Source organism: Idiotropiscis lumnitzeri, chromosome 11 (assembly GCF_059441095.1).
Source record: "Idiotropiscis lumnitzeri isolate Australia: NSW breed Sydney's pygmy pipehorse chromosome 11, RoL_Ilum_1.0, whole genome shotgun sequence".
NCBI classification, from domain to species: Eukaryota; Metazoa; Chordata; class Actinopteri; order Syngnathiformes; family Syngnathidae; genus Idiotropiscis; species Idiotropiscis lumnitzeri.
Window position 1 is genome coordinate 2,635,436 of NC_142401.1, and position 19,889 is coordinate 2,655,324.

Consider the following 19,889-nt stretch of genomic DNA (forward strand, 5'->3'; position numbering starts at 1 on the left):
TTATTTATGCAGTGTTAGTTGAATATATTGCCATCCTAACATAATAGTCGAGGTTTGCAATGTGTCTTAGTACATCCTTGATCCCAAGCTAATATAAGACTGTCAAAAATGAATTATGCTATGAAAACAAACCGACGAGTGTCAATAATATCTCGTTGCTCATGTATACGGTTCATTACGGTAAAACATGGCCGCTTCATCGTGGCTGACTGCGTGAGCGAGTTTGTCGCTGGTGAGTGCGCACACACTCACGTTTTCACTATTTAACCCTATTTTATGTTCAGGGCAGTCCAATGACACGGGTTAATGAGACTTTGCGGAATGAAGAAAGGAGCAAAGTTAGTAATTCGTGTTGGAACTGTGTTGTTTTGGGGGAGATTTGCTGCACTCGCGTCAACGTGGTCAGGGTAAACAAAACTCCCATTGAAAAAATCCCACGTCAGATTTGCTAAGCAGATCGATAAAAAAGCTTTCACTTATGGACACAGCGCGAATTTCATAGTTGGTTTCAGGGTATTGCCGAGAATTCGGCGTGGATATGTACGTTGACAAAACATTGATATCTGTTCAATATTCGGTATTATAATACGAGCCTAACGTGGGTGACAAAAGTCTTGAATGTCAGTGAATACGTGAATAAATTCTATATCAAATACAGCCAAACACCCAAAACATAACTACATTCGTAATGGTATTTGTTGGCTACTGGTTTAAAAGACACGTAACAAGCTAGCCCAATGTTTAAATTAATCGAGTGAACCACAAAGGGGCGCACTCCAGTCAGCTCGCCTCCAGCCAGTTGTTGAAAGAGTTGTTCTTGTCCTTTCTCCTCCTGCAGGTCCTTGTCACAAAAATCTTCACTATGATAACGCCTGCGTTTGACTTGAGTCAGGATCCCGAGTACCTTATCCTCTCGGTCCGCGTTCCCTACACCAGGACGTCAGAGTTTGACCTCTACATTGATGGGACAGATGTGAAATTCTATGCCAAACCTTACTTCCTCAGGTGACTTTCTTCTACTCAAATATATGAGGGTCATTCGTGAAATAAGGTGAATTTTTCCATATAAGGACTTCTAATGCACATAGAAGCTATTTTGTTTTTTGTTTTACTTCTTTTTCCACCTGGATTTAAATTGTTTTGCAGATTAAGAAAAAAAAAATGTTGAGAGGTTTGGTGATTAACAAATAGAGAATCATTTTCCAATGACAAAATGTTTACAAGTGGGCTAAATTGTTTAAAGAAGGATGGAGCAGTATTAAAGATGAAGACTGGCCTGGTAGGCATACAGAAGTGAGGTCACCTGAGGTGATCGAGTCTGTCAGTGACTTCATGACACCTCACGGTGACATTGCAAGGACTTTGACAATTTCTGTTGGGACTGACAATTTTTGGAAGCTTGTGCACAAATGGGAAAGATGTGTTACAGTGCTGAAAAAAGTAACCAATCTTTATTAGAAGTCTTTCGACTGAAAATTTCATCTTATTTATTGAATGACCCTTGTATAAATCTGGCTCGGATAAAAGAGGACTAATGCAATCAAAATGTCATTACCTTTCTCTGTTTAACTTCAGTAGCGAAAGAAGAATTCCAGGTTAACCCTCTGTGTCATTTTTTTTTTTAGGTTAACGCTTCCAGGGAGGGTTGTGGAAGATGGAAGAGAAAAGGCCACGTTCGACATTGATAAAGGTTTGTAATAACACATTTGGGGGAAAATATTCAGTTTTAGTGAGTAATACTAACATGTTTTATTGGAACATTTACAGAACAAAGGTTTTGCAGACTTTTTTCCTCCCTGTGCAAGTGTGCAGTATAAAATGTATTTAAAAACATTCAAACTCTCTCTCGCTCTTCTCTCTCTCAATCTCGTTCTCTCTCTCACTCTAACTCAGCAAGTGCAAGATTCCGAGTCATGTTCCCACTCAGTCAGTGACTGTTCCCCGTGGCCTTTTTTTTTTTAGTGTGCACTCCAGTCAATCAAGCAAACCAAATTAACAAGACCATCATGTTTCTTCATCCCATTTTAAAAGCCACTGAAATAATTTGTAATGTGCCGTTTCAAACTGCACCGTAACATTTCACGGCGGCGGCAGGCGCGCTTGTGGAATCTTTTTTAAATTGTTTTTTTTTTAATATATTGTGTTAATGAGAAAAAGAAGCATTTATAACATGAGTGATAATGGCGAAGACATCTGCCTCATTGACACTGACACCACACTGGCTGTCTGTCAGCATGGCCCAAGTTGACATGCTGTGTCTAAATAATCCCGTAACATCTGTTAATAAATCTCCTTTTAATGAGCAACGGTTATTTTTGTAACAATGCAACACTAAGACATACGCAGTCATTGGACAGAATCTCTTACTTTTTGACAATTCTTTCTTAGAGTCACTTTGTTCATACCACTAATAAACGGCTGTGCGTCCTTGTCCACACGCAGGTGTCTTCACTGTGCAGATCCCAAAAGAAATAGCCGGAGAAGACTTTGAAGGCCTCCAGATGCTGACAAGTCTCCTCGCTCCCAGAGGCTCCCGTTCAGCAAAGCCGCTGCTAGAGGACTTCAGACCAGGTAAGTCGTAGCGACCGCGTCATCGGTCGTGATGTGTGACATTTGAAGCTTCGTGAAGCACTCGTGATCATTTTTGACTCCTCTGGATGGCTCTCTTGGTTTCAAGATGACTTTTCCACTGCACTTGCCTCCATCTTCAAACAAAGAGCACCATCTAGAGGAGTAAAAAAAATATCACAAGTGCTTCACTAAGCTTCAATTTCCCCATCCATCACCAGTCATCGGCACACATTCGGGGATTTGAACAGATAGCCGTGACTCGTGTTGTGATTCGTGTTTGGTTTTTAAAAAGATTGCGGTGAAAGCGTGGCCAGTGATGAAGCAGAAGATGAGGACGAGTTTGACTGGCAGGTTGAGCAGGAAGTGTACGTTGAGAGAACTGAAGAGGAGCTGAGTGGCTTGCAGAAATACGGTTTTGGCAACAGGCGGTCGGGAGTGTTTGCCAGATTACAGGTAAGACGAACGAAGAACACTCAGATGACTGATATTGATTTAAAATGAATCATGTCATTTTTTTGGGGCGTGGCCTTCATGTTCTGACAGGAAGAACTCAGTGATGTGATCGATGTCAAGAACCCAGACGGAACTGCAGCAGCTGAGAGGAGGCAAGCGCGGCTGGATGCGGAGGCTTCGGCCTTTTCCCCTGATCATTACCTGTAAGTTTAGCACAAAAAAAAACAACCCTCTATAAACTTGTTCTCTTTGCAACATGTCTCATCTTTGTGCTGAAAATGTTTGCTTTTGTTGCAGAGCTGATTTGTTTGAAGACGACGAGATTAAGAGACTGCTGGAATTCAGATCTTGGTGGACGAAACTTTGTCGCTCAGCTGAGCAGGATGAAGAGCCTGGTATGTTTGTCATGAGCTTTTTTTTTTAATGTATTTTTTTTTTCACATAAGGTGTCAGTTTGCAATTCACATTTTGGTCAGCAGCAAGTTTGTTTCAGTTACTTGCAGCCTCTAGTCTGGCATGTTGGGTAATCCTTGCGTGTGTTTCCCCAAGAAGTCCGCTTAAGAAAGTACCGATGATCTGTGTGACTTGTTTGTTGTCCGTCATGATCCATTTTGAGTATCGTGAGGGACCTTCCCAAAGTCTTTTCTCCCCAGTTTTGTGTTTGTATACATCACAAATGTTCACGCAGTGCAACTCGAAAACCGAGTGGGCATTTGTACGAGACAAGGACGATTCTGACTCGGCACCCGATTCAAAGACACTCTCTTTTTGCGCATCTTTAGTTCTGCAGTGGATGCCAGTTGAACGCCCCTCCCCATCTAAAAATAGCTTGATGTTCAATGAGTGTCTTTTCTTTGGTATGGCTTGTATGCTGGTGGCAGAAATTGTCACATTCCTCCTGATGAAGCCAAGACAAATGTGATGTAAAATATCGTTTTTTTGCGGTTATATAAATTTTGAAATTGCTATGTAGCAATCGTTATTGAATTTCAAAAAATTCTACATCCCTTCTCAAAACAAAAAAAATGTAAATGTAAAAATATTGCATTGTATATCATAATATCAAGGTAAAAATGATATTTGTATTATTTTTTATTCAACCCAACATATTCATTTGATCTTCCACCGCTGAACGCAAATTGTATGTGAAGGCGTCCGGAAGGTGGCATAAAGAAGCAGATAAATAAGAAAGCATGGCTGCATTGTTGTCAATTCTCTCTCAGCCCAATTAACATTGTGCCTTTTGTCCCACACTCAAATGGATTTTATCGGTGTGGGCTCTCTTCAACATTGTTCTCATACAAATTATTTCTCCCCAACGGACACACGAGTCTTCTTCCGGTCCACCGCAAGAGGAGGGTCAAAGCTCAGCTTGTCGGCTTGCCTAAAGCGCCCCGGGGCACTCGAGGAGCAACGACACTTGCCTTTTATGACAGCTTGAACTCGGACCTCACTCAGCCTTCCGGCATACTTAAAGAAATGCCCCTCTGCCATTTTAATGTGACAAGCCAAAACGGCATTATAGCTTTTCCGTATCCTGCTTCCTTCCAAAATTCCAACTGGCTTTTATTTTCACTTCCGTTCCATCTAAAAATCGATTGCTCATTAACTAAGACAGATATGAGTTCTCTGATAGCTGGCGCATTTCTTTCCTCAGCTCTTTTTACGCGGGCGTGATGGCTTGCGAAGGCCTCAGCGAGAGCCAAGAGCCTATTTAATTGTGCTATCCGGCTCATCTCGCAGTCTGCTCATAGCGGCGTGCTTTAAGGAGGCACATGGCTCACACTTACAGCTTAGATGTCGTGCATGGCCGCCGCAAGCTTGAGAGAGGATTTAGATGAAACAGATAACGTTATCACAGGAGGTAGTGCTCTTCACCGTGGCAGGGGAACCTTCTCCACTCGTGCGAATGTGAGCGCAGATGGGCAGCAAGGCAAAAAAAAACAAAACAAAAACATCACCTGCAGTATTGAGTTAAGCCCGCAACTGTTTTCAGGATGTGTTCACACTCCGGTGCCATCTCCAGTGTGGTTTGTTTGGTCGAGTGAAGTCGCGCAAAGTGCACCGTATAGGCTATTTGTTAATTTGTGTATACTGTTGGAATTTGGTTACCAAGAAAAAGCAAATGACTTAGAGAATACACCCTTAAATAATTAAATGTACTCAACGCATGTTCATTTTTATTTTTAAGAAGGAAGATGTTCAGATAAAGACACAACAACTGATGCAACTTTGTTCCGATTGTTCAGGAAATAGTACAAGTCCGTTATCTGGGCTACTTTTCTTATCCTCGCGAGGATGATCGGTTGATCCCCATCTGGTCCCACGGTTGATCCCAAGGCTTGGGATCCTGCAAACTCGTCTTCGGCGTGGCTGTGTATGTGTTCAGATGTCAAATTGTGTTGCCTGCATGCGTATTTTTCACGATAGGGCCCGGGTGACCCCTCTTGTGTCCAATTTGTTGTGTCTTTGGCTGTCCTGTCTATGCGGCAGATGTGCTTTATCGGTTTTGTTGTGTCTTTGGCAGAATATGAAGTGTTGTCACTTGTATAAGCAGACTTACTGTGTGTGTTGCAAATGTGGCGTGCAGGTCATCAACAGTCTCCAGAATATAACGTGAGGATAATATAAAACAATCACTTGTCAGTTCTGTGCACGGCGCTTCTAGTTTCATTTGATGGATGCATTTGGTAAAATAAATGCTTAGAACCTGCAGCAAATATCAGAATCAGAATCAGAAATCCCTTTATTGTCATGTACTCAAGTGTGCTACGAGATTAGAGATATGAATATAGAAATATGAACCTGCTAATACCATCGGCATTCTATCGCGTAAATGCTTCCGATAATGCCACTAACGCAATACAATCCCTTCAATACCTTTGTTGCAAGTCGGCTTTTGGTCCCTGTGAACGTTAATCAACTGGAGCAAATATGCACACCGTGATTGGTGGTGAGCGGAAATGAACGCAGCCGAAGGTTCCCGCTCGGGGGCACAAAGCTCATTTTGCATTTTAAGGCAGTGACTCGACTCGACAGAACGGGTCCAAATGCACGACTCGAGCCAGATAAAACGTCTCGGTGCCATTGACGGTTTGAATTGCCACAGCCTCAAGAATGACTTCAGTCAGCTTGTCGGCACGTTTTGAGCGCAATAAATGTTTGTCATATCTTAAGACAACAATTGCCTTTTTAGATCCACATCAGCCGTCTTTTCCCGATGCCACGGCTGATATATATGTCACCTGACAGATGGGTGCGGACACAAGTGTTAATGAAGTAGAAAGTGGAGCTTTTGTGTTGTCTGGTGTCGGGGCCATCACATTGACAGGCCCCAGCTGCCCACCGGAGGCCCGCATTCATACGCCGCCGCAAACTAAATGGAGCTGACAGCTCGGCCTCTCGCTACCTACTCAAGCTTGTTATGGCTAAATTTAGATGTCACTTGCAAAATGGTGACCTTTGACCTCATTTGGGGCAACCACCGCGCAATCAAATGTTTAGATTGACAGTACGGACGGTTGTCGACTTTTCATGGCCACGGTGTTTTGGATTTATGCTCGCCATTTTCTGTTGACAGTTTTCTCGGGGTGTGCCGATTAAAAAAATAAAAATAAATAAATTAGGAAATCAAGATTTGTACTAATTAGGCTGGTCGTCATTAAGTTCTTTATTCGAGACAAAAAATTCCACAAGACGGGTAACATACTCAAAAGTAGTATTGGTGTTTGACACGCTCTGTGTCAGTGTTGGTTTGGACTTTTTAAAATAAAAAAAAAAATGTCAATCATTTTAATATGCAGAGCTATTGAATTTTTCCGTCGTGAAATTTTCGGTCCATCCTAAATATTTACCCGATGCTATTAGGCCATCTGGATCTGACAGACTGCGTCTCCAACTGGAGGAATGAATTTCCCGTCAGCTGAAGGCCTTAAATGCCCATTAGAATTAATGTGCTCCAAATCAGACACAAATCAGCATGCATGATTGCAATTAAGAGAGCAAATCTGTCCGGACTGCTCTTCTTCGTTCGTTGTTTGCGCTCGTAGTTGTTATACATTTTTATTATTAAATTTCTAATATTTGCAAATAAATATATAATAATGAATTCGACTTTTTACACCCAAATTTGAGGCCACTCATTTGGCTTCTCAGAGAAGTCTTCAAAAGCAAGTACTCGATATAAATATAATTTTAACCAATAATGTCCTTTTGAGTTTCTTTTATAAATGTGAACATTTTTCACTGGCACTCTTGAAAAGATAACGGTTCAATCGAATTGTACAAGCTATAGAAAAAATAAAAATATATTTATCTAGGTTGTGCAATTTCATAAGGTTGCTTTCTTATGAAATTAAGATTTCTCCGTATTATTTTCTTTTTTTTCTCTCTTTACCGTGTTAACTCAGAACTTTGTGCCTAAATTTTTGTTTCGCAAATTCCTCATTTTCCTTTGACTTGATTTGGCGTTGCGACAAAGATAACGTCGAAGACCTGCTTGCAGTGTTTTATTTTATTTACCCCCCCCCCCTTCCCGGCCCGCCCCTCCGTGTGTCAAGTGCCTAAAGAAGAGTGCAAACAGATGTGGTTCCTCGTGAAGTCATGTAGGTCTTTGTTTTCAGTGCCAGACGCACTGAGGATGGAGTCAGGTAGCATCTTCAGGGAGCTAACGTAATGCAGCAGGAATCTCCTTCCCAGCAGAGCTGAGTTCCCACCGCAGCCCGAAAGGAAGTGCATGTAATGCACACGTATGGGAAATGCAGATTTTTGGTGTCCCATCTTTGGCTGGGGAGGCAAAATCCAGAAGAACAGCAATGATCACAGTATCCATTTCTTATTACAGTGCTTCTCGATTATTTTATGTTACGCTCCCCCCCCAGCAAGAAAAAAACAACTCAGTCTTCGCAAATAATAGCATTTTCATTGCTGCCATCTACTGGAGTGAATGTGCAATTACACTTTAATGTTGTACGGTGGAGAGAAAAAAACATGTTCCCCAGGGTCGCACACTTAAAACCTATTTTTCCCCCTTCATTTAAATTACATACACTAAAAATGATTCCTTAGGTGGGCCTTAGTCCATATTTTGTTTGATTAACAATTTTAACGTTCTCACGCAGTTATAATGTTCAGCAACGAGGAGAAAGAGCAGTTGAGAAAATTCAACAACCAATCGTACCTGCTCGACAAGACTTCGCGTTCCCAAGTGTGGCTCAGCCTGGTGGACATGATCCTGGCTTACTGCTATGAAGTGCGCTCGACGGAGGGGGAGCACAATGTAAGTGACGGTGTTTATGTGTGAAGAGGCAATTCTTCCTGAGAAGCACTTAGCCTTGGATGACAAAGTGTTCTTTCCTCAAATGCTTAAGACCCCTTTTTCCATTTCATTCATGCATGGCCTTAAGAGATTACCAGCGTATCTGAGAGCTCAGTCAAAGCCTCTTTTTTCTTTTTTTTTTTTTTTGTGTCACTCCTTTGAGGTGAGTGCACAGAAGCAAATATGAGCAAGTTATTTTGTTCTGCAGAAGACAATTGGCAGGGTATAAGATTGAACCCCCTCAAAAAATAAACATTGAAAAACGGCCATAGTCCTAGAAAAAATCTTTGGAGCAATACTCTATGGTCGATTATTTTTAATTTCCTTTGCTTTCATCATTTTATCGAGGTCATATTTTCATCAAATGAGTTTTTAATCCGATGTACTTCATTTTCCAAACATTCCATTTCCAACGTGCCAGTATATCCCAATGTGGTTTGCAGCTCTAGTTATTATTATTATTATTATTTCCTGTCCTATTCTGCAGGTGGAGTCACCATGGACAATCCGAAAACTCAGTGGGACACTGTGTTGGCTGGAGGTACGATTTTGCCACAAATAAAAATGGTCTTTTTGTGTATGATTGCAGAGATATTCACAGTAATATCGTTCTTCAACAACAAAGGTCCCCCCCCCCCAACCACTGTGCGATGTTTGTCCTCAGTAGACTGCTGGTGTGACTGAGTTTGATGCCCGCAGCAGCCGACCGTATTTACTCTGGCGCTCAACAAGCCAGGGGGAGAGAATGATCTCTGATGACACTCATGTCCCAGCTCACAGTGCACCCTTAATAGGCCTCAATGAAGGAGGATAATACAAGAGATAAAAATCTCCTGGCGCTGCTCCCATTACCGGAGCAATCTGAGTGTGGATGCAGTGTTTAAAGACAAGCAGCAATTAAGAGGCGAGTGGAGCAGCAGTGGGAGTTTGAAGCGCCTATTTTGTCAGCTCAATAAATGGAAGGGATTGTTAAAAGTAATTAGCGCACCACTGACTGTGATGAACACCAAAAGGAGCTTGTGTAAAAGTGAGAAAAGCCCCGCGCCCCCAAATGTCTGGCTGAATCCGTGTTTACTGCCATTTGCATCTGGATGTGATTTAGCGCCGGATTGCTTTTGTGAGTGTCATGTCCTCTTGTCCTTCAGACATACAGCTCTTTGCAGGAGGTCCTGGTGTCTTTTGGACGAAGGGTTTTATGCTATCCCCTCTACCGACACTTCTCCATGGTGTCTGCTGCTGTTTCTGACACAGTTGCCGTCTTACGCTCCGGTGAGTCCTCCTTGCCAACATTACATTAGGTCTTCACCCTCGTTGTGTTTTTCATTTTTAAAACTTAATTGTCCCTAATTGGGGTTGATTAATTGGCGATCATTTCTTTCTTTTTTTTTTTTTTTATTATTATTAAACAATTTAAGGAAATTATACTGGACTGGGTTTGAATGTGAAGCGATGTTTCCATCGAGCACAAAGGTAATATCATGGTCAGGGCTGGGTTTAAAAAAAAAAATCGATTTTCCTTTTCATAGCCCGATATCCATTCATAAAACCATATAAGGATACATTTAATAACGTCTTTTCCTCATGAATTTACATGACTTCACTCGTCACGTGACATCTTGTCACTTTGCAAAAGTAGCGTATCAAAACAAAATGGCGGCAGCCAGAAGGAAAATTGGTCCAATCAAAGTGAATCGGAAATGGAATCGGGCGCTTGTGTATCAAATCGAATTGATTTTGCAAAGGCGATATATGGCAAGTGGTATAGCAAGGAAAACCGATTTTACAGACTTGCACTGTAATCCTTGGTGTCATTTATGCAAAGCTTCGTCTTTTGTGTCTCTTCCGCCTCATTGGAGACGGCGTTTTAAAAACGTGGATTAGTCAATGACGGCTTGTTGATGTTAATACAGTATATCTTAATCTTGTAATCAAAAGCCCCCACGCTCACATAAGACATCAGTGTAAACATGCACTGGCTGAGATGATCTGCTCTGTGATGATTTTAAAGCTTGCAAATGAAAGGCCTTTAAACCCCAGATTAACATTTCTGCGCCTCATTGCGTCGTTGATCGGCAGAGCCGGAGAAACAGCAGCTGGTCTCATTTTTCCCCTCATCTCACCTTGTTAGCACCCTCGAAGGGGGTTGCGCGCACTCGATAAGGAAATTGCTGTTCTAGCTGAAACCTGTGAGGTGACAATCGCTCGGTCCTTTACGGATTTGGCTGTGGGACCGGCGGGTTTCAGTTCGAATGGCGCCGTGGTCGGAAAACAAAACAATCGTAACCGTTTGCTAGCAAGGTTCAACCACGGTTGCCATGATTTTACTTTTTTACAAATTCCATGTACCTCATCTGAAATATATTCCATGTATAATATTTAATCTTCCTTACGTAGTAGATGACCGTCTTGGATGTGCTGTTTACCAACTCCTTGGAGAAATGACTCCTTTAAATGTTCATAAGTTTCCTTCTGAAAAAGGAAATGGAATTTTGGAGGCAAGTGTGTGTTTTTGCTTCGCACGATCCAAGTCCTGACATTGAGGCCAGAGTTCCCCGCATATGATCCCGTGCTTAAACGAGAACCAAATGTTTGTTTAAGGTTTTCCTCACGGCGAGTGGATTGTTTATTTTGATTGGCTTGGAATGTCTTGGACAATGCAAAGGCGGGCAGGGGCATTTTTGTCGACATTATCGGGTGCATGCTTGTGTCCTTCTGTATTTAAAAACCTTGTAAAGAAATGACCTTCTTCTGGCAAAAGAGTTGCAATACCTGATGCAAATGTTAATTAGCAGCACTGAAATTTGTTGAGGCCTTTGCAAAGGCACAATAGATGAGTTCCTAAAAACAGCCGCTGCTATTTTTGTGATTCAAAATCAAAGACGTTTCCTGACAGAAATTCTGGCCCCAGCTGCAATTCAACTGACAGATTGAATGCCAAAAATAGAACAATCCTGCTTTTTTTTCCGTCTCCCCAGGATAATCAAATTCTTGACCAGAAACGGTCTGGATCAAATGACTCAGTTGTCTTAATGGGATTTTTGCTGTGATGTTGTCCCCTTGTCTTTGATGTCTACAACACGGGCTACACGCCAGTCGATGTGTCTGATGTCTGTCAGCAGCTGGAGCGCGTTGTAACGAATACAAATGTTTTCAGGGAGAGCCGGCATCCTCAAATGCCTGCTTGATATTCACAAAGTCTTCAGACAGAACGACCCAGCGTACATACTCAACGATCTCTACATTACCGACTACTGTATCTGGATCCAGAAGATCAAGTAAGCCCCCCCCCTCGTCATAACATACATGTGTACAGATGCGCAACTTTGTGAGAGGAGAACACACACCTTTGCAACCTTCATCTTCAAATAATTACCTTCCTTGTCAAGGGAAGTGACACGGTGCGAAGCATTAGCACTCTTGAGGAGAGGATTAGCGGTGTCACTTGTCCGAGCAGCGCCGATTGAATTAGCAAGAGATGCAGTCTTGGTTGTCTGATGCGAAGGTTGTCTGTATCTCAAGGTTTCTACACACCAATTCGATGGCGTTGGGGCGTCTGCGCGACGTGTCGTATCGGGCCGGGCTTTCGGAACGAATGATCACTGTGATTGGCTGTTAGCTAGCGAATTGGTGCTCTGGACACGAACAGGATGTGATTAAAGCGGACAACCTGTGAATTATTTTGCCGACTAGCGCCGCCTATGGCCTGGAGGGGTACTACTTCTCATGCTTGCGTCTGGACTCGTCGGCGGCGTCTTTGTCGGCTTTTGCGTCGCGTTCTTCCGTCATTTTCCGGTCCAACGTCAGCACGTCGGATTGGTTGTGTAGAAGCCTTCAAGTACCATCAATGAGTCTCGCTGAGCGTTGCAGCTTAAAGTCACAGAAGTGGCCGACTGTGTAAAAAGTATGGAGTCGGCCACTCCTCGCACACTTGCACAAAATCCAAATTGGCTGCAGTGTAAAAAAAAAAAAAAATGCCATCTCCTGTGTTCTTCTTAGGAAACATGGGAATGATTTGAGGCTCCACATGCTGCATAGCAGATTGTATTATTATTTTGTTATAATTGAACCAAAAACAACGTGGGAGAATTGTTGAGGAAGAAGCGTTTTACGCTTGCTGCTGCAGCGGTAATAATACAAAAGTAGGGAAATAGGAGACATCAAATCAGAGAGTGTGGATATTTCAGACTCCATTCATTCAGTCTCCCGAGGACCGGACTGCTGTAAATTAATTATGTCATTATTATTATTATTATTTTAGGATGCGATTCAATTCGATTTCGATTCTTCAGATTGTGAGTCGATTTGATTCGGTGAAATCCGCCAGTATCAATAAAGTAAAAAAATCAAATAAAATACACCACAAGGATTCAAATTTGCTCTCTAAACATATGCGTGATGATTCCATATTTGTCTCGGCCACCTGATGCACATTTCACAATTTTATACACGTTGCATGGATGAACGTTGGAGCGCGTTGGTCCGTAATGAGCTCTGTTTTACTTTTGGCCCGAGTTCAGCAAAGTGGTGTGCTTCTCTGGAAAAAGCCCAGTTGAAAAATGTGTGCCTGGTGTTTTAGGCTCGCTGCCCAGAAACCGGCACTATAAAAGGTCTGGCGGGATTTCCAGCTTCCCCTCGCTTATTCCTCACATTTTCGTTTTACATTTTTTGAGGGGAAATCAGGAATTCTACTTTGCATTCGCGGAGATTGATTGTAGAAGTCTCACTTTGTCAGTGGTGGCATTTCTTTTCTTCCCAAAGATCGAAGAGCAACGAAACGATGGAGCAAATCGTTTTTTTTTTCTCACTCTGGCAGTTCACTTAAAAATAAAAATAAAGTCATCCATGTTTGAGCTTGGAGGCACAAGAAAAACATTTCACCTCCCTACTTCTCCTTGACTCTTCTCCGCTTATCTATATTCAAAATAATAATGATAATGTCAGTTTGACCTTACTAGCATCAGAACTGGTCACGCTAGTCAACCACGGACGGGCAACTCTTCCGCCGCGCAGTATGATAAAACATTTTAGCGCGGGAATGATAACCAATACGTTGATTCGTTGGTCTTGCAGCATTCTGTTGATTGTATGCAAATTTCTTGCGGATGAATCGTGCCGAGTTTTTGAAGAGGGAATGCGGTATGGAGTGCACGACGACCAGAAGAGGTGCTTGATAAAAAGTGAAAGATTTTTTTTCCTCCACTCTTAAATAAGGATCTAGAGGGGAGGAGCTTTTAAGTTAGTTTTTTTTTTAATAATATTTAATTTTAAATAATAGGTTAAAACAACTCTGAAAATTTCAAATTAACCAGTCAGTTTTAAAGATAAAATAATCATCTTTTTTAACACAATGTGTCGGGCGAATTGCAATGTAATATTTCATTTCAGTCTATTGATAATTATTGATTTTTTTTAACCTACTTAAAATAAAAAAAACATTAAAGAGAAAATTTTAAAAAATGATAAAAGTTAATTATATCATTTTTAACATTTTTAAAAATTTTCTAAAACACAATTCTCAAGAGGCAAATAGCATTCAAACAATCTGATAGTAAAACTCACTTTTTGTGCTCAAAATATTAGCGCGTAGGCGCTTGTAATTTGGGTGTAACCTCTGCCTACGGCGCACACAATGACAGTCGGGGTTTGCTTCCTGATTTATTTTTCTTTTTTTCAATCAATCTCCTATTAAGGGAAATTTTTATTGATCAGGTGTCTACGGCCATTGAGTCTCTCAACTATTTTGGGGCCTAAAGCAAAACAATATTTGATGTCAACTATGGGAAGATAAGCTTCACATACTTGCCGGGCTGTCCGATGGCAACGCATTATTAAAACTTATTCACTGCCATTGACGTGTATCGACGTCAAAAAGTAGATTCATTTTACTGGGACTTAATGTACTCAATACGACCATCACAATTTCCATTTTGTCACAATCATAAAACGAATCAGTCGTCCAAACGCAAAGCGGCGCATTGAAGCTTCCGAAAATGTTCCAACAAACACTTGAGCTCAGCCGTCGCTCGAACGCGCCGGTTGTTGCCGCCGCTCCTTTTGTGCATTGTTTTGTCGCTCCTCTGCGAGAAATTCCCCCATGCGGGATTTGTCATCTTTTCGAGCCGAGCGGAAAGATGAGATGTAATCTTCTACCCGAGGTGCCATCCCCGCGTGTCGTCGGGCCTCGCAGATGAGGCAAGACGCCATCAGTCTCCAATGATGGGACACGGCCATTAATGCTTGTTCGGAGGCCTCGGGGGCTTTGATTGATTTCATCTTCTTGTCGTCCCACATGCATTTCTTCTCATAAAGTCGCCCCGACTGCAGCGACATCACTCTCAGATTTACAACCTCATAAAGGCTTCAGTGTGATTTAAGCCAAAGGGCAGGCACTCCCTTTTACTCTCACACACTCGTGCGCACGCAGTCAAAACAAAAGCGGCAACCTTGTGCGCTGAACCAAAAGCGCTCGAGGAAACAAATTACTGCTCATAGAACCGAAACCTCGTCAAAGTTTGACAAATCTTTCAACAAAGATTTGAATGCTGTCTCACTTTGCTCCTCGTCTCTTCTGTTTTTTGTTGTTTTCCCCCCCCCCCGCGCAGTTGGACCCATCCCATTAGAGCCGACAAATCAGTCAGTTAAAATCTGGCGTCGTTTTGGGAAAGCCAAAAAAACGTGTTTTTTTTTTCTTTCTTGTCGTCATCTTCTTTTTTTTTTTTTTTGGTGATAGATGTCTTAACAAGAGAAAATATCCGCAGTTCCCCGGACTGGAAAATTGTCAGGAAATGGCAGGAAAATGTTTTACAACATCACAAAACGCAATCTATGTTATGGAAACAAAGAACGCTTTGCTTTTTACTTGACTTGCTTATTATTTCCTCCGACTTGTTTATACAGAGGAATAAAAAAATTCCCCCAAACTGGGAAATAATCTAAAATTAAGTATCCCGTACCAGCACCAGTTTTTGTTTTTCTGTTTGTATTCGGAGGGGGAGGAGATGAGATGAGAAGTCGGCGCGACCAGCGGGCTTTTGTCAACACCATAAATGAATAACGCAGCTTCTTGATCTCATGTTTGCCTCGGCACCGGAGGAGATCCGAGAAGCCCAGCGGGTTCGAACAAAGACGTGAGATCTCCCGGCTAACGCGGACGAGTAGCGCAGATTTCTTCCCTGCGTGGTGCCGCTGCAGCGTTTTGTGTTGGGCACACCGTCTTTCGGCACACGTCCGCATTTTGCACACACAGCAACTCCGAAGCTTGATTTCGTTGAATTGCCTTTAAGCACGTGTTTATTAAACAAGGTTGTCTATTTTCTAAAAAAAAAAAAAGCTTTAACATGTTGTAAATCACCCAAGTTGTTTTAAAAGTCGAACAAAACGAGCTCGGAGCTCCCAAGCTCAGCTGCATTTCTTATCGTCAATGAAAACAAACATCTCTTTAAAGTTTACTACGGCAAATCGTTTTCTTTTCGTTGTGAGTTGTAGATTGACATTATTAAAATTTCGGCAAAGTCTGTTGCCCGTTGCCTCCTGTAGAGCATGTGACTCGTGGAGAAAAAGCAAACAGGCAGCTTACAGCTGATTGGCTGCTACCCACGGCACAAGGAACCAATCAGATGGCGCTGTGGGCGGGTGCATCTGCTTCTGCAGGCAGGGCCACCAGCACACCAGAGAGAGAGAGAGAGAGAGTGCTGCCGCGAGCTAAAATAAACCAGCTTTTAATTCATTAGCCTTGTTAAAAAAAATAATAATAAAAATCGGTCTATCACTACTCGTTTTGATTTTTTTTCTTCTTCGTTATCAGTTCTTTCGGTTGTTTTGGTTTTCACCCTTGCGTTACTCAATTTCGGTTTCTTCCGCGTATTTCCACTTGGACGCATCTCTAATTGAGTGATCTGAAGATGCACTTTACCTGAAATGTTTTGACGAGCGCAGGCACACACGCCGCATCAGGTTCTCTTTCACATAAAGACGATGAAAGCAACGCCAGACTGCAATTGAACCCGAATACACAGATGAGAACTTTCTTGTCTCCCCCCTCCCTCGCAGACACATTCGCTTCCCATTTTCATTTAAACACTTTGGCAGATGGAGGCGTCTTTTGTCTTAGCAAAAGTTTTTTTTTTCCCAGCCTCGAAAGCGCCAGCCCTTCTCACTTTAACGACGGCTCGCCACAACAGCAGCGTGGTAATGACCGGTTTGTGTACAACGTTATCCCTCCCCCCTCCTGGACGCCGCCTTTGTATTCACCACAGGCCAAGCTTCTCCCACCGCAGAGCAAAGGAGGGGAGGGAAAACAAGCTTGCCTCTCCAATGCTAACTCAATAATGACTTCCCACGGGGGGAAGAGAATACAGGGCAGTCTTTGAAGTGGCTTGCTCTGCCGGAGCCTCTCCCGCCGCACGAGCCCCGTTCGGACTTCACGCACAAAGTCCAGCTACATCACGTTCATATCTTGTTTAGCATACCAGGATCTTTTCAAGGCTGGATTTACGCTTACGCTTTTTAATTTAAATATTCCTATTTCTATTAGTGCACCTCGTTACATCAAGCAGTTTTGCTTTGGTGCTTCTGAGAATGCCTTTTGTAACAAAGTAAAAATGGTGCTTTGTGAAATACTTGATTTAATCGAAAATCCATCCAAATGAATCGGAAATCGAATCGATTTTTGAAATTTTATTCGAAAATCCAAGCTCTAATAAACGGCATCACTTCTATACTAACGTTTTGGGCACGTGTGCATGCGAGGTGTTCAGCAAACGTAAGCTCAGTGATACCAGATACGGCTTTCTTGAAAGTAGATGCGAATCGATTGGAAAAAAATTCAACTTTGATTGCAAATCCAGCCCAAGTGACGGGTGCACAGATCCCTCCACAAGTCAGACATTTGAGGTTTTGATTTCTTCACCTGACAAATGGCCGTCATGCCTTTATGCACCTTGCCGGAGCAGACAGATCAGTTTCCACGGAGCCGATTATGTAACAAGTGTAGTCCTGAACACCGTTGTCAATGTGGATGTCATCTGCGTTGGTCTAATTTTGTTTCAGGTTGGGTAAACAGAGTATGACCCACCAATCAGTTTGAGCAAATCTGAACACAACGCCGTAAACACGGGGCAGCAATGAAAGGCATCCAGTGTGTGTTTTGCTTCTTGGCGTGTGGGCGTTTTGTACAAGACGAGCTTTGTTCTCCAAAAGCTCAATTTGAATTCTCATTCCATTGCCTTAGTCACATAAATGACTCTTGTCAACCAATCCGCCGACTCAAGTGTGTCTCGCTTCAATCATTACTTGCGTTACCGCTGAGGTTGGGACCGAAAATACAGAATAGCACTTTTAAAACTCGTTTGAAAACACATTTTTCTTATTTAGCTTTCGACTCAAAAGTGAGACTGTCGATGTTCGGATGTTCTTCTGGTATCCGTTATGTCTTTTAATTGGTGTTCTAATTTCCTGCTAACGAAATGTGCTATATAAATAAAGTTGTATTGTATTGTACAAAAAAGAATAAAAAAAAACAAAAACACATCACTCATCTGAGAAAAAGGGAGAGTAACAGTTGTCGGACCCAGCGGCAGATCAGTTGAACTGGACTTGGTAACTGGAGCTGAGTGTGAAAATGAGAATGACAGCAAAAGTGTTCCTCCCAACGCACACACACACCACCAGAGCTCAAATGCGTTCCTCCAACCTGAATGGACACAGTCTGAATGTCAGTGACCCGCAGAGGTCAGCTCGTAATCACCATGGCAAAGGGGGCAACACGCATCGCCCAAAAGTTTTCGGCGACAGCATGGCGGGCATTCTCGACGTGAATAGTCCAATAACGACACCATCGACCTTGTGCACAATAGGAGCCTGCTCGGACTTTCAGCAGCGATAAAACATTTTCACACACTCTTCACTGGAGTCTGTGTGTTAAAACTTGTGATAGACCGATTATCGTCGGGGCGGATATTTGGTATTTTGCCGATTATCGGAATCTGCCTTTCAAGGCCGGTAAATTATTGATTTATTTCGGCTCGCTGCAGCACACTTCCCTCTCTCGTTCTGTGCTGTGCTGGTGGCTCCATGCACTTTTTGTTCGACTTTTCAAACTAAGTTGTCTATTTTCTAAGAACTGAAAAAAACCCTTTTCTTTGTAAATTACTCAAGGTGTTTAATAAACTGCCTGTAGCAGACTGTCATTTATTAAAACTTTGGCAAAATCTGTTTCCTCCGGTACTCTTGGTGAAAGAGGAAACAGGCAGCTTACTGATTGGCTGTTGCACACGTCACAAGGAACCAATCAGATGGTGCTGTGGGCGGCCCAATCTGCTTCTGCCGGCAGGGCCACCAGCACACCAGAAAGAGAGAAGTGTGCTGCGGCGAGCCAAAATCAACCATCTTATAATTTGTCATCCTTGACGGTTAAAAAAAAGCAGATGCCAATAATCTGCAAAATGCCAAATTTCGGCCCAGATAATCGGTCTATTACTAATTAACAACATTGACTTTGTCAATGGATTTGCAAAGTCGACGTGGAATATATGCTTGCCCTAGAGGACCCGTCTCAGGAATTAGGCGCCCTGAACCGAGTAATTAAGTGTGTTTATCTAATCTTATAGGTCAAAGAAATTGTCGGCCTTGGCCACTGCACTGCAAAACGTCTCCCTGCAGAAAAAAGATTTGGATTTGGACATTGAGGAACTAGAAGAGGCAGCCACGTTGGTGGCCGAGGAGGAAGTCGGCGCTTCCGAGAGCGCTTCAGCGCCTCATAGCAGCAGCGATTCCAGTGACAGCAGCGCTTCGGAAGAAGACGACGAGTCCGAAGCCGAAGAGCAAGCTGGCGCTGAATCCCGTCGAGGAGGGGGAGGAGAGTCATCTAAGGACAGCCCTCTCAAGCCCGGGCACACCTCCGCCGTCTGCGCTTCCATCCCACAGGAGCGAGCAGCCACACCGCTCACACCGCCGGCGGAGAGCAACGTCCACATCCTCCCCCAAGCCCCCGACGGCGCCGGACCGCTCATCCGGGAGCTCGGGGAGCTGCAAATCTCGGAAGAATTGCGCGGCGGTCCTGAAACAGAAAAAAAGCCTTTGCAGCAGAGCGGCGCGTCATCAGGAGGGAGCAGCGGTGGGACATTTTTAGAGTGGAGCCCTCGCAAGAACCCGCTGCTTATTGTTGAAGAACGGGAAGATTCTCAAACGCAGGACTTGATCTCGTGACGTGCCGAGTGGTGAATATTTTCAAATGTAACTTCCATGTAAGTCATTTCATGAAATGAGATTTGTGTTTGTGACAATTCTGTTTTATCGTGTATTTTCTTTCTTAATTTGCTGGATTTTTTTTCATTTCATTTATTTACTGTGTCTATTTTGTAGTTGGAACGAGTGCTTTTCTTGACATGTGTTATTTCCCAATCACTGCCCGTCCCTGACTTATAAATAATAAATGGTTATTAAAATACACTGAAATATTTTGCACTTTTTTTTTTACAGCTTTACGAAAAACTCTAAAGAAACAATCTTTGGATAAGTGCGCTTTGTCTACAGATAATTCAACATTGCA

At 42.7% G+C, this 19,889-nt stretch overlaps 1 protein-coding gene across 3 annotated transcripts; it reads left to right on the top strand.

Annotated features, from left to right (window-relative positions):
- The first annotated feature begins 169 nt into the window (after positions 1-169).
- Positions 170-19,787, top strand: shq1 (SHQ1, H/ACA ribonucleoprotein assembly factor). Of its 3 annotated transcripts, none has more exons than XM_088309172.1 (12): positions 170-232; positions 839-1,005; positions 1,626-1,690; positions 2,443-2,571; positions 2,864-3,024; positions 3,115-3,227; positions 3,322-3,419; positions 8,145-8,302; positions 8,829-8,882; positions 9,487-9,610; positions 11,496-11,616; positions 18,949-19,787. In XM_088309172.1, exons 2-12 carry the CDS (start codon positions 863-865, stop codon positions 19,544-19,546), a joined length of 1,764 nt encoding a protein of 587 aa, XP_088165298.1. In that variant the 5' UTR covers positions 170-232; positions 839-862; the 3' UTR covers positions 19,547-19,787. The 3 variants fall into 3 exon arrangements, with proteins under 3 accessions (XP_088165298.1, XP_088165296.1, XP_088165297.1); XM_088309170.1 differs by having other exon boundaries at positions 195-338; XM_088309171.1 differs by having other exon boundaries at positions 195-338; positions 9,505-9,610.
- The last annotated feature ends 102 nt before the right edge of the window (positions 19,788-19,889 follow it).